Source organism: Aspergillus versicolor, assembly GCF_001890125.1.
Source record: "Aspergillus versicolor CBS 583.65 unplaced genomic scaffold ASPVEscaffold_2, whole genome shotgun sequence".
In the NCBI taxonomy this organism is placed as follows: Eukaryota; Fungi; Ascomycota; class Eurotiomycetes; order Eurotiales; family Aspergillaceae; genus Aspergillus; species Aspergillus versicolor.
The window spans coordinates 1638012-1650426 of record NW_024467525.1 but is presented as its reverse complement, the minus strand read 5'-3'; the positions used below and the strand labels follow the sequence as shown (position 1 = coordinate 1650426).

At 49.9% G+C, this 12415-nt stretch overlaps 6 protein-coding genes across 6 annotated transcripts; 4 read left to right on the top strand and 2 right to left on the bottom strand.

The window, feature by feature from the left end:
• Window positions 1-206: 206 nt before the first annotated feature.
• Window positions 207-2773, top strand: ASPVEDRAFT_80054 (putative C6 transcription factor; the record flags this gene model as incomplete). Its single annotated transcript, XM_040816805.1, has 4 exons — window positions 207-426; window positions 492-1005; window positions 1074-1978; window positions 2028-2773. 4 exons carry the CDS (start codon window positions 207-209, stop codon window positions 2771-2773), a joined length of 2385 nt encoding a protein of 794 aa, XP_040664163.1.
• A 1242-nt stretch (window positions 2774-4015) lies between these two features.
• On the top strand, window positions 4016-4620 carry ASPVEDRAFT_124285 (protein transporter TIM17; the record flags this gene model as incomplete). Its single annotated transcript, XM_040806164.1, has 3 exons — window positions 4016-4084; window positions 4155-4353; window positions 4421-4620. The coding sequence occupies 3 exons, from the start codon at window positions 4016-4018 to the stop codon at window positions 4618-4620; spliced, it is 468 nt and encodes a 155-aa protein (XP_040664162.1).
• A 489-nt stretch (window positions 4621-5109) lies between these two features.
• ASPVEDRAFT_37835 (isoaspartyl peptidase/L-asparaginase) lies at window positions 5110-6762 on the top strand. Its single transcript, XM_040811581.1, has one exon. The coding sequence runs from the start codon at window positions 5295-5297 to the stop codon at window positions 6714-6716; it is 1422 nt and encodes a 473-aa protein (XP_040664161.1). The 5' UTR covers window positions 5110-5294; the 3' UTR covers window positions 6717-6762.
• A 513-nt stretch (window positions 6763-7275) lies between these two features.
• On the bottom strand, window positions 7276-9042 carry ASPVEDRAFT_50120 (sugar porter family MFS transporter; the record flags this gene model as incomplete). Its single annotated transcript, XM_040814263.1, has 4 exons — window positions 7276-7697; window positions 7752-8332; window positions 8388-8902; window positions 8953-9042. The coding sequence occupies 4 exons, from the start codon at window positions 9040-9042 to the stop codon at window positions 7276-7278; spliced, it is 1608 nt and encodes a 535-aa protein (XP_040664160.1).
• Window positions 9043-9499: 457 nt separating this feature from the next.
• ASPVEDRAFT_185815 (zinc-dependent alcohol dehydrogenase family protein) lies at window positions 9500-10964 on the top strand. Its single transcript, XM_040808961.1, has 5 exons — window positions 9500-9665; window positions 9727-9797; window positions 9857-9925; window positions 9976-10729; window positions 10784-10964. Exons 1-5 carry the CDS (start codon window positions 9626-9628, stop codon window positions 10903-10905), a joined length of 1056 nt encoding a protein of 351 aa, XP_040664159.1. The 5' UTR covers window positions 9500-9625; the 3' UTR covers window positions 10906-10964.
• Window positions 10965-11256: 292 nt separating this feature from the next.
• Window positions 11257-12323, bottom strand: ASPVEDRAFT_125636 (SMP-30/gluconolactonase/LRE family protein; the record flags this gene model as incomplete). Its single annotated transcript, XM_040806290.1, has 2 exons — window positions 11257-11563; window positions 11632-12323. The coding sequence occupies 2 exons, from the start codon at window positions 12321-12323 to the stop codon at window positions 11257-11259; spliced, it is 999 nt and encodes a 332-aa protein (XP_040664158.1).
• Window positions 12324-12415: the final 92 nt, after the last annotated feature.

Sequence of the window (12415 nt, the reverse complement as noted above, 5' to 3'; positions counted from 1 at the left end):
TTGTGCCATCGGCCAACGGAACGGATATTTTGGCCTCCCCGGGTATCTTCGGCTGTTTCCCGCTTTCCCCCTCAACGCATTTTCGCGGTACAACATCAACAACAGCAGCCACGGGACTAGCTACAACCAGCATGAAGCGAAACTAAGGTCTTACGATACAGATTGTCCCATTCGCTAAGGTCATTGGTTGATCCCGACGCCTGGATATGGAAGCCAGGAGGCATTCGCGGCCCGGGAACTCGTCGGAGCGGACATATCAGCGCACCTACAAGGCCTGTATCCCCTGCCGGCAAAGAAAGGCTAAATGTGACCTGGGCGAACTTCCCGACGGGTCGCCTATGGGGCCACCTTGTGCAAAATGCCGAAGAGAGCAGAGACAATGTGTGTTTAGTGAATCCCGGGCCTGGGAGAGGAAGAAAAAGCGAGGTAGGTTGTTCTATAATGAGGTCGTTATATCTTGCTTCCAGAATTGACGAATGGCCTTGGTAAAGAAACGTCGCAAGATGATAGTACGGCGTTCACCCCAAACACGCGCAGAAAAGTGTCCAACGCCCGACCTAATGACGAGGAGCGGGTAGTTCGACAACGCGATCAGACCTCAACTACCTATACTGACGGTGACGGGTATACTGAAAATGGCGTCTCCTCACACAGACCATATATTGCAGAAGGTCGACATACCCGCCAGCAATCGGCATCTACACTGGATAACTCTATGATGCGTACTGTGGTATCTAGTGGAAATGATGCTCTCAACATCCTATTTGAGGCAGCAGCTCATAGCCAAGATGCCGACATGACTGAACAAGGCATGCGTTCGGGGAATACGCCTGGTCGCTCAGCCTATGGGGTAAGCCATGAGAGCCCGTTCAGTCAGATGCACTCGGCGGCTCGGCCAGCGGAGTTATCAAATGCATCGAAGGAGGTGCTTAGTACCTGGGAAGGATGCCGATTCGTAATGATGGGGTGGTTTACCTCCAGGGAAGCCGTCACTCTTATTGACCAGTAAGTAGTAAGCGCACAGATTTACAAAGAAATAAGGTCACAATACTAATTAATGTTTTGCGGGTTAGGTTTTTCAAGAATATGTCCTCATTGTCGCCGATCTTGACCTATTTCTATGCAGACCACCGGCATCACCGTGAACTAATCACTTGTGATCCTGTTCTGTGCTGCGCTATCTTGATGCTATCTTCGCGCTATCATATTTTACCTGGACCAGGTGGCGAGTCTAGAAACTTTTTTATTCACCATCGTCTGTGGCAGCACTGCCAGCAGCTAGTTACACGGCTCATATTTGGACAAGAAAGGACTGTGAACTCTCAACTCCGAAGGATTGGAACCATCGAAGCTCTCTTATTGATGTCCGAGTGGCATCCCCGGTCTCTCCATTTCCCCCCGGAAAGCGACGGATGGGACACCGATCTTATTATAAAAGCTCCGCAACCTAGGAGCGAGGATGGTTTACCAAAGAACCGATTCCTAGAGGACATCATTGAACCATCGAAGAGATCTGACCAGATGTCTTGGATGCTTCTTGGAGCTGCACTGTCCCTCTCCCACGAGTTGGGAATCTACGAGTTGGATGAGAATAATGGGAGCTGGTCGTTGGCGTATGAGGGATGTATTCCTAGCGACCAGACTAAGCTCCGGCGGCAGCGAGTCCAGAGGCTTCTCTACGTTTATATCAATCAGCTCGCGTGGCGCATAGGATGTGTATCCCTGATGCCACAGAGCCTAAACCATGCAATCCTAAACCGACAAACATCCAGAAATCTTAGACACTACAGTGACCAATGGCTAGCATTTATGGACTCTTGGATGGATCTCACAAAACTGGCAAAATCTGTAACAGACATGTTTTTCCCATCTGCGGATTTTGCCCGACAGCAGTTACACAGCGGTCGGTATATTGACCTTCTGGACCACTTCCGCCCGCTCCTACTCAAGTGGGAGCAAGAGCATCTTCGCCGCGAAGGTAAGTTTAAGGTCTATGGTCAACTTGATCTCTGACTAACTTTTTACAGCGCTTGATAAACGATTCTATAACGATCTCTTTATTGAGTATCACTTTGTCCGAGCTTACACCCATTCGATTGGTATGCAAGCGATTGTGGAGCGTGTTTTTGCGGATAGTGACCCCAACATTGAAATACGTGCTACGAATATCGACCCGGTCGATTATGAATACATTCAAGAAGTTATCGAAGGGTGTTGCCAGGTCTTACAGAAAGCTAGCGAACTGGGAGAAGCTGGGGCTTTGAAATTTTCCCCAGTCCGTATTTTCATCCGAACTACAACATCCTCTATTTTTTTGATGAAGGCATTGAGCATTGGGACGCGCCATGCGAAGTTGCGCGAGTCTCTTGATATCCTTGAACGTTGCATACAAGCAATGAAGTCCAATGCTCTGGATGATATTCATCTAGCAACCCGTTATGCTGCATTGCTCGAGACACATGTCTCACGCTTGCGACGGAATCTGCTCGCGTCTTCCAAGGCTACAAAAAACAGCCATGGATATACTACAAGCTCCTCGTTGGCGCCCCAACAAGATTCCGAAACAGAAGACAATACGCCTTCGATGGGTGTGTCTGTTGCTCAACCAATTCCCGAATTAGGGTTTGTACCATCATTTGACGATCTAGGTGCTGACGACTGGCTTTCCTTGCCCTTTGACCCTTCCATGGCTCCTTTCGGTATGAGCAGTGGAGGACAATTCCCAGCGTATGAAGGGGACACCTTGAACTTTATCTGGAATCTGCCGTCCTGAATCCAAGGTACGACCACGTGGGATGCTGTCATTGAGGCTTAAATGAAATATAGATAGAGTTCGCCTAGCTGAATGAGGCCAGTGCTTCACGCGAAGGAAGCCCTGGGTGCATTCGTGAAACAACAGTGAACAAACCAGTTTCAAGGACAGTGTTCTTTATAATGAAATTTCAATCTGTAACATTTTATGCCGGCTTTACGACCTTACGCGAATTCGAAACGAGCGGCACGATATTGGATGACTCAATCGCTCTCACTGAGCAACTGGACGAGATCCAACACCGTCTCGGCAAAGGCAAAGTCAAAAAAATCGAGCTGATAGCTTACCATATAACAAGGTTGCCATTTCAGTGATTTATGAAGAACTGGGGGAAGACACTGGCGGTTACGAAGTCTATCATTTAGGGATAGATCAGGGCCTGGAAGACAACGATAAGGCTCGCACGCCGAGCGTTTTCAGCGGATGGAACAGGGCAGGCGCCCACTCGTATGCCGGATGTGCTTCTCGCAACAGTATGTATGTCTGCTTCAATGCCGTTCCTGCCATCTGACGGTTTGTCAGGAATGTCGATTGCGCATTGGCCGGAACAACAGATGGTGAATATCAGTTGAAGTTTGGTTGCGCATAACCTGCTGTAATTATATATTGTTAAGGCGTCGCTTTGTGTTAGGCGGATTCCCCGAAGGCGAGAATTATGAATGCAAGATAGGCTGTGATGAATTTGGTCAGTTACTGTAGCAGATAAAGCAACATATAGATCAAGATCGCCTTGGGATTCAATTAAAAAAAGAACAAGATCCCTACATCTCCCGACAGCAATGAATCTGGTTGTCGCAGTCCAATGACGGCCACTGCCGATGCAAAGTTTGCCTGAGGCAAAGGGATTTCCCGGGTGTCCGCGGGCACGTGACCTGCCAAGTCACGTTCCGGGGCGAAAAAAAAAGCCTTCAAAAGAAGATACGAACCGTCGTTCTCCATCGGACCCCAGTTTTTGACCTCCTCTGCCATATCGCCTGTCCGCTCCCGCTGTCAACACTTCCCCAATTGTCGTGTCTACCCTGCGACATTTACGACCGCCTCGACTTTTGTCCACCCTACCCTTCCTTCTGGACACGCTCGGATTACCGCGTCTGAAGTGACGTTTCTCTGACCCCGAGCAACCGAGCTGGACGAAGCTGCTTCTTCGCCCTCCTTTCATCCAATTCACCTCCCTTCCTCTCACATATAACTCTCGCACATAAAATGGATCACTCCAGAGATCCTTGCCCCTGGGTTGCCCTGAGCGACTTCGGTGGTGCATTCTGTATGGGTGTACGTTTTCACTTTAGCCGAACCATAATTGGCGTCTTTTGATCGGGAGCTAACAATGTTTACTATATAGGCCATCGGTGGTGCTGTATGGCACGGTGTTAAAGGGTTCCGAAACAGCCCCTACGGCGAGCGACGGATAGGTGCCATCACAGCCATCAAGGCCCGCGCGCCCGTTCTTGGTGGTAACTTCGGCGTCTGGGGTGGTTTGTTCTCGACCTTTGACTGCGCCATTAAGGGCATTCGCAAGAAGGAGGATCCTTACAATGCTAGTATGTTATCCCCGGAGCGACCGTATACAATGGCGACCGTGAACTAATCGTTTCCCCTTTCTTTCAGTCATTGCTGGTTTCTTCACTGGTGGTTCTTTGGCTGTCCGTGGTGGTGTTAAGGCTGCTAGAAACTCGGCCATCATGTGCGCCGTTTTCCTGGCTGTTATTGAAGGTGTCGGTATTGGATTCCAGAGAATGATGGCCGACAACACAAAATTAGAGGTATGCTTTTTTCCATCATCCCATCCGTCACTTTTATATTTGTGATTCTAACAACTCACGTCTTTAGCTCCCTCCTGCTCCTCCATCAGAGGACAACAAGGCCCTTGCCTAAACGATCGAACTACCCAACCTTCTCGAGACCTACGATTTCTTGCGCCCAGCTCTATGCCCATAAACGTTACTGCCACATTATATTATATCTCATCTCTCTTCTCCGGTGTTAGGACTATCAGGATGCATGGTATAGAGGTTCTTTTTTGTTTGAAGCAAGCCGCGATTCCGCTCATAACTATTGCCTTAAAGAACTGGTTTTCACCGGCGATTTCTTTTGGATTTACAGCCTTGCATGTTGCTTTTTCTTAGGGAGGCGAAAAGAAAGTCTCTGACGCGGAACCTCGACTGGCGACCAGGGGCATGTTAACATTATGTTTTTCTAATTCTTGTACATTACTATTGCCAATACCAAGATTAATGCGATATTCAGGCCTACTTCTTGAAATTACTTGTCTTGTGGTTTGGGGGGTTTGGTAGGACGGGGGTTCCATTGATTTGCCGCTGACACAATCTCGACGCAGCTCTTCCCGTGATCTTCGGCCGTTCCGCATCCGACCCTCTTCTCCAACTCCACTTTTGTATAACAAACAACGCCGGAAATGGTCAATTACGCTTGAGACTCCCTCCAAGCGTACTCCCCAGCTGATTCGGCAAACAAACAAACAATGACGTCTTCACCAACATTCAAGCCTGCGCTCATCCTCCACGGCGGTGCAGGCGCCATCCACCGCTCCACTCTCCCTCCAGATCTCTACGCGAAATACCACTCTTCTCTGCTTTCCTACCTTCGCTCTACCAAAAGGCTCCTCGAAGATGGCGCGCATGCTATCGATGCAGCCGTTCACGCCGTCTCGCTTATGGAAGACGATGAACTCTTCAACTGCGGCCGCGGCAGCGTCTTCACCTCCGCGGGGACAATCGAAATGGAAGCCTCGGTTATGGTTACATCGGCGAGAAGTGAAAACAGTGTTACGAATAACAGCGATTCCATGAAGCGGGGTGCCGGCGTTATCTGTGTTCGGAACGTGCGGCATCCTATACAACTGGCGAAGGAGGTCCTTGTCCGCACAGGGCAAGATGAGAATGGGAACCCGGTTCCTGGTGATGATGAAGGCCAGGACAACGGCAGTATGCATTCGCAGCTTTCTGGTCCGTATGTGGAGGAACTTGCCCGCGGTTGGGGGCTTGAGTTTAAGCCTGATGAATGGTTTTGGACGCAGAAGCGGTGGGATGAGCATCAAAGGGGATTGCGCAAGCCGAATTGCGAATATACGTCTGGGCCCGGGCTGGGATTGGGACATGGCTACCCTAGTCAAGGTACGGTTGGCTGCGTTTGTCTCGATCAATGGGGTGATTTAGCTGTTGCGACCAGTACGGGCGGGTTAACGAATAAGTTTCCTGGCCGGGTGGGTGACACGCCTACGCTCGGAGCGGGCTTTTGGGCTGAAGCCTGGGACGTTGAAGGTCGTAATTCCACGGGACAGCTTGAGGACATGCGGTATCATCCGCAAATGGCGCAGCCTCCATTTCGCACTTCGGGTTCATCGAAGTCTATCTGGGATATGACCCTTGTAGACTGTATGCCCGACCTGTCTCCCCTGTTTAGGGATACTTTCGGAGCTGAGCCTGACACGGACATGCGTACACGTTCGCCACCGGGAGAGCCATTCACTGATCGGAAGCCTAAGCCATTGCGTCCCCGGAAGAAACGACGAGCAGCGGCCGTATCTGGGACAGGAAATGGAGATTCCTTCCTCCGCACTGCCGCCGCTCGAACAACATGCGCGATGATGCGGTTCTCTAAACAGACGGTCAGCCTGAGTAAAGCCATCTCGGCCGTTGCGGGAGCGGATGGCGAGCTGCAACGATCCGCAGGGAGGAGATGGGGCAAGACAGGTGAGGGGCAGGGCGGCATTATTGGAATAGAGGCGGTACTTGACGAAGACACGATAGATGAATCAGGCTTGCATCGCGGCAAGGTTGCTTTCGACTTTAATTGCGGAGGGATGTTTCGGGCTTGGATTGAGGAGGATGTAGATGGGAGGGATATAGAGCATGTCATGGTGTTTAAAGAGCCATATCGGTAGTTTTCTAGATCTACCTAGTAGGATAAATAAAGAGCTGAGAACTTCCACCATTGAACCTTTAAAATGTATCATCGTGTGCTCCTAGCCCGCTACTCTTCTCGACGACTATGGTCTAGTCTTACCAAATTTCTACATAGATGTATTATTCCACGAAGACCAAGACTTCTGGGATACTGATACTCCAGCAAAAGATAGATATGGCCTTAGTAAACGAGACCGGATAGATAAAGAACTTGATGCGACATGGAGGCGACGCGGTGGATATAAGTGCCGGTCTTGGGTGATCACTTAAGCAGTCGAAGCTCTCAGAATTCCTCGGTAGAGATTAATTGGGGACTCGAGTTCGATTCTTGATTCTGGTTGCTTATGCATTCCCCCGAGACGAGGTAGCCCTAACTTGGTAACTGCCCGGCTCATCGGCTGATGCCTGGTTTCTCAGGCTGTAGTACCCCTAATAAGTATTCCAGCAAAACAAAAAGCATTCTACTATAACATAATAAACCAGACATAATAATTAAACAAGACAGATGCTGCTATCCGCGGAAGTCTCACCATCTGTCTACTGTGATGTGTTTTCCTGATGTTCCACAAACCCATCCGCGGCCTTTTCAACTGGTGCTTCTCCAGCACCCTGGCTGAGATCGTTCTTCCTGATAACTTCCTCCTCTTTTATCCTATACCTTTCAGGTCTCTTGAGCGAGATAGCTTCCTTGTCGCGGAATACCAAAAGAGGGGGACTCGAGCGATAGTACTCGTCCATATCCTCGAGGGTTCGCCCAGCGGTCTCTGGGTAGAAGAAATACATGGTGGGCACCATTGCCGCATTCAAGGTAACCCAAATGATATAGAAACGCCAGCCGAGATTCTGTACCCCGATAGGTGTGATTTCCACAACCATGAAGTTCAAGATCCAGTTAGTTGCGGCGCCGATTGCCGCACCTTTCGTTCGCATGGTAAGGGAGTTGATCTCTGTCGGGTACACTGGGGAATTCGTCAGATTAGGCTTCACGATAATAGAGTAGTGGGAACACTTACACCACGGTATACCTTGCATGCCAATGCCGAAGAACACGTAGTAGAGAAAGAAAAATGCCACGGCTGCGGAGGCAACTTGTTGCGCATGCGGATATCCTGGCATCTCGTTGAACCGGACCAGCACGGTAATAAGGATATAGCAAAAACATTGTCCCGTGGCAGCAAACATCATGGTCTTGCGGCGACCCCATTTATCAACCTGCCGAATACCGAGGAGGGCCCAGAGGAGGTACTGAACACTGTTACAGCTGGACAACAACCGCGCCATATTTGCGCTTAGCCCAACAGATGTTGTTAGAATGGTTGGGAAGTAGTAAGATGTAACGTTGATTCCCGAGATTTGCATCATGACTTGGACGCCCATTCCGAGAATCAAGCGGCGGATTGTCTTGGTGCCGGATTTGTTTGAGCCTTGCACTCGTAGAAGTTCGCTCCAGCTCATCCCGTTGCTGCGCTCGTATTCTGCCGTGTACTTTATGCTCTGCAGCTGGGAGAGAACTAATGCGTCAGTTGTAGGTTTGTCCTCGATGTCTGAGAGAATATTCAACGCTTCTTCATCCCGGGACTTTATAATGAGCCATCTAAATCGATTAACATTGGGTCATACACTAGAAAAGAGGGGTGATTTGCGCATACCTTGGTGATTCTGGAAGAAACGGAATGATGAGAAAGATCATGATAATGAAAACCAGTTGAAAGGCAAGGGGAAATCGCCAGGAAACAGGACCGTCAACAAAGGCGAGACCGTAGTTGATCCAATTGGAGATTGAAAAGCCGACGAGCAGGAGAGCATTTTGCAGAATGACAAGCTTTCCTTTCAATCTAGCAGGGGCCGTCTCTGTCTGCCAGACAGGAACAGTGGAGGAGTTAATGCCGTTTCCAATACCGGAAACAATTCGCCCGACTATCATCTGTGGAACGCCATAGGAGGTAGTCTGAAGAATTGCCCCAATGGTCATGATAGCGATTCCGAGGAGAACAGATCTTTTGCGTCCCAATTTCCCTCCGATCCATGTAGCGCTAACAGCACCCAGGAAGCAGCCCACGTTGTAAATAGCAGTCACCGTACTGAGTATACTTGTCTTCGAAGGACCTTCCAGGTCGTGCACGTGGAGGTAGTCTGGGGAGATAACGACACCGCCAAAGACACCCTGAACAAGTGTTAATATTTGTCAATGGTAACATTGAGCAATGTACACACCTGGTCGTAACCATACAGGGCCATATCGGCACCACATCCGATAGCAAACCAGAGGGTTAGCGATGTCCCCCGGAGGCGCCCCGGGGGCATTAGGTGTCCAAGAAATCCCATAGTCGACGGATAATCAAAAGACAGAACGGCTGACTGGACCGTATTCTGTACTTCGGTTGAGAAATGGCGAGTACAGACGCTTTTATATGTCGGCTCCACAGTTGCATGGCACTATATCCGGAAATTGCCATGCGTTCAGCTTACCCCACGGGGACGGAATAAACACTGCGCATGTGAGGTGACACCCGGAACGCATCATTTTCTGATTTCCGGAACATAAGGATCCTATGCCCAGGATCATACAAAGAGTTTGATCGCCCTCCCCCGAGACGAGCAGACCTGTTATTGTTGCCACTGATTGGACGGAGGAGATGAAACCTGACTCATGAAGTGAGCACGGTGCTCCAACTATCCGGGGAAGCCAGTCAGTCTCCAAAATATCGGATGTTGGAGCTCTCTGTCGACTCGGAATGCTCGTCTCGAGTACTGCAAGAGATGGAGGCTTGTTTGGTGCAGTCCTCGGCTAGAGACACCGCGGTATATGGAGTAGATTTTAGTCTCCCTCTTGATCCTTTCTCGAGTCTATTCTTCACATACGTTGGAAAGCATCAGTACTCACAAAATGGACGCCTTCAATCTTCCACAAAAAATGAAAGCACTGGGTATGTTAGCTCGGATAAGTCAGTTTCAGTTAGATATGAAGACATTGACTTGTCTGGGCAGAGTACTCTGCGCCCAGGAACCCGCGCGTGGTTGAAAAGCCTCTACCCGAGATAAGAGACCACGACTTATTGGTACTGGAGTATTTGATTCATCGATGGAGAAGTTGAGCTGAGTTAACGACTGGAAATAGATCAAGGTAAAAGCGTGCGGCGTCTGCGGAACCGATTTACATATCCACGACGGGGAATTCGGAGCGCAGGTAGGCAAGGTAACCACCATTTCTGGACTAGGATCTAATGTGAGTGATAGTTTCCGGTAGTCCCTGGACACGAAACGGTCGGCGTGGTCGCAGCATTTGGCTCGAAAGTGAAGGGCTTCGCTGTCGGTGATCGAGTGGTGGCAGACAACTCAGAACTATGCGGGGAGTGCTTTCATTGTCGTCGGGGCAGCGAGCTCTTTTGCGAGAATTTTGTTGCTCACGGCGTCATGGTTGATGGAGGCTTTGCCGAATACGCCGCTTACCCAGCAAAGAGAGTATTCCCCTTCAAAGGAATATCGGATGTAGATGCTACTCTGATCGAGCCAGCAGCCTGCGCAGCGCACGGGATCGATAAAATCGCCCCGCACATGGGTTCGAAGGTACTGTTATTTGGAGCTGGACCGACTGGTTTAGTTCTTGCGCAGCTACTGCGACAGAACGGAGGATGCAATGTTGTTGTGGCCGCACCAGAGGGGGTCAAGATGGCACTTGCAAGGTCTCTCGATGCTGCAGACGAGTATATAGATCTTCCACGAGACAAGGCAGCTTCGGAGGTGGTCCTCAAGAAGCTGTACGAGGATAATCCGTACGGATTCGATATCGTGGTCGAAGCGACGGGCAGTGCTAGAGTCTTGGAACGGGCCTTGGACTTTGTTCGAAAGGGCGGGAAACTGGTCGTTTACGGAGTTTATAAGGACGATGATCGAATCTCACTGCCACCGAATAGAATCTTCAAGGACGAGATCCAAGTTCTTGGGTCGTTCAGCGAGATGCATAAATTCCCTGCTGCAATCGACTATCTCGGTAAGTCCTCTGCGTTTAGATGTGAGGCCAGAATACTCACTGACTTGAATTTAGAAACGGGCAAGATTCGTGTTTCTGGAATTGTCAACCAGACGTTTGGCGTAGAGCAATGGGAAGAGTGCCTGGATGCGATGAGGACGAAAAGGGTGATCAAAGCCGCCATTGTTTTCGATTAGCTGGTGTATCATGCATAGATTTAGATGAAAGTGAATGGGAGACGATTAATTGAAATGCTAGCAGCACATGAAGTGGAGATAGGATGAGAGTTAGGAAAGTCTCATCAGGTCAGAGATGGTCGCCATTTCCATCAAGGTTGACAGCATTAGCGTAGGTGTGTGCCTGGCAATTACTGTGCGTTCGCTCTCCAACTTTTTCTTTTCCCTGAGAGGGGAGGATATAATAGGTTATAATGGCCTGATGTCGCTCATAGATGGCATCAACCTTGTGAGAAAAACAACTTTACGCATCAAGATAAGTTTATTCCCTGGGGACCTTGCCAGCTTTCCTCTAGCGATACTTGAGATAATCTAAAGACCAAGAAGTGCCCCTTTCACACCCCCATTCAGCTTCGCCCTCCACAACCGATTCTCATTCAAAAGGAATATCTCCCCATCTCTGCCAAAACAGAAGTTGGCAACGCCTCCTTCCAGCAATATCCGTCCTAGGAGCTCGCCCCCGGGAGACCAGACGTTGACTCCATCCCCACAACCGCTGTACACGTTCCCATCAAGGTCACATTTGATGCCGTCTGGGATTCCGTTATCCGCCATTGCGAATAGCCGGCGGTTGGCTAAAAAGGGCTGGTCGTGGCGTGTGATGACATCGAATGCGTAGCTGCTCTGCTATTAGCTACTTCTACATTCGGTGATATGAAGGTGAAATGTGACAGGGGTTGACCTTACATCGATGATACCCGCGTGTCGTCCGTAGTCCCATCACCACGCATCCAGTCCGTATCGGTTACATAGACTACCTTTTCGTCCGGCGAGAAACATATACCGTTCGGTTTCCCAAAGCCATCTGCCATGGCGCGAATACTCCCATTATCGGGATTATACCGGTAGACCTGGCTCGGTAGGCGTGGAGCTGGTCGATACCTTTGCTCATAGCCATAGGTCGGGTCGGTGAACCAGATAGTCCCATCGCTGTGGACGACAACGTCATTGACTGAATTAAAAGGGCGGCCGTAGAAGTCAGTCTTCATTATGCTAGTCTTGTACGGCGGCGATGTCTGCACATGGTACTGCCCGCTAGGCTCATCCATCGTCCCCTGTGCACAGATGAGGACGCCATCCTTGTAGTTGACCCCTCCGTTGGCCATGGGGACCGGAAGGGAGAGCTCATCGCATGTTACTGGCGCTGAGGGATTGTCCTTTTCTAGGACGACTCTGGTTATCTGTACCCGCTGGCTATCGGTTGGATCATTGATGCGGTTACTCGTTATGTAGAGCTCGTTGCGCGACGGGAGGAACACGCCCGCTTCGTGGGCGAAAGGGTACGCCTCATTATCGGCGAGAAGGTCTAGAGTCGGACTTTCGCCGAGGATTGCCCGGAACCTGTCATCGTGTATGAGGAATGGCGTTGTAGGTGGCATGTCGTTTTGCTGCTGCTTATCGATCGAGTAAGGTAATGTCATTCTGATGGCTGTTTATAGGGTGGTTGCGGCGCGAGTCGCGGCCTTTTCGT

Bases quoted from the DNA above. Each gene is read 5' to 3' on its own strand.
- ASPVEDRAFT_37835 (XM_040811581.1), top strand. From the start codon at position 5,295: ATGACGTCTTCACCAACATTCAAGCCTGCGCTCATCCTCCACGGCGGT.
- ASPVEDRAFT_185815 (XM_040808961.1), top strand. From the start codon at position 9,626: ATGGACGCCTTCAATCTTCCACAAAAAATGAAAGCACTGG. The intron at 9,666-9,726 runs GTATGTTAGCTC...TTGTCTGGGCAG, and splicing joins ACAAAAAATGAAAGCACTGG to AGTACTCTGCGCCCAGGAAC. The intron at 9,798-9,856 runs GTACTGGAGTAT...GACTGGAAATAG, and splicing joins TAAGAGACCACGACTTATTG to ATCAAGGTAAAAGCGTGCGG.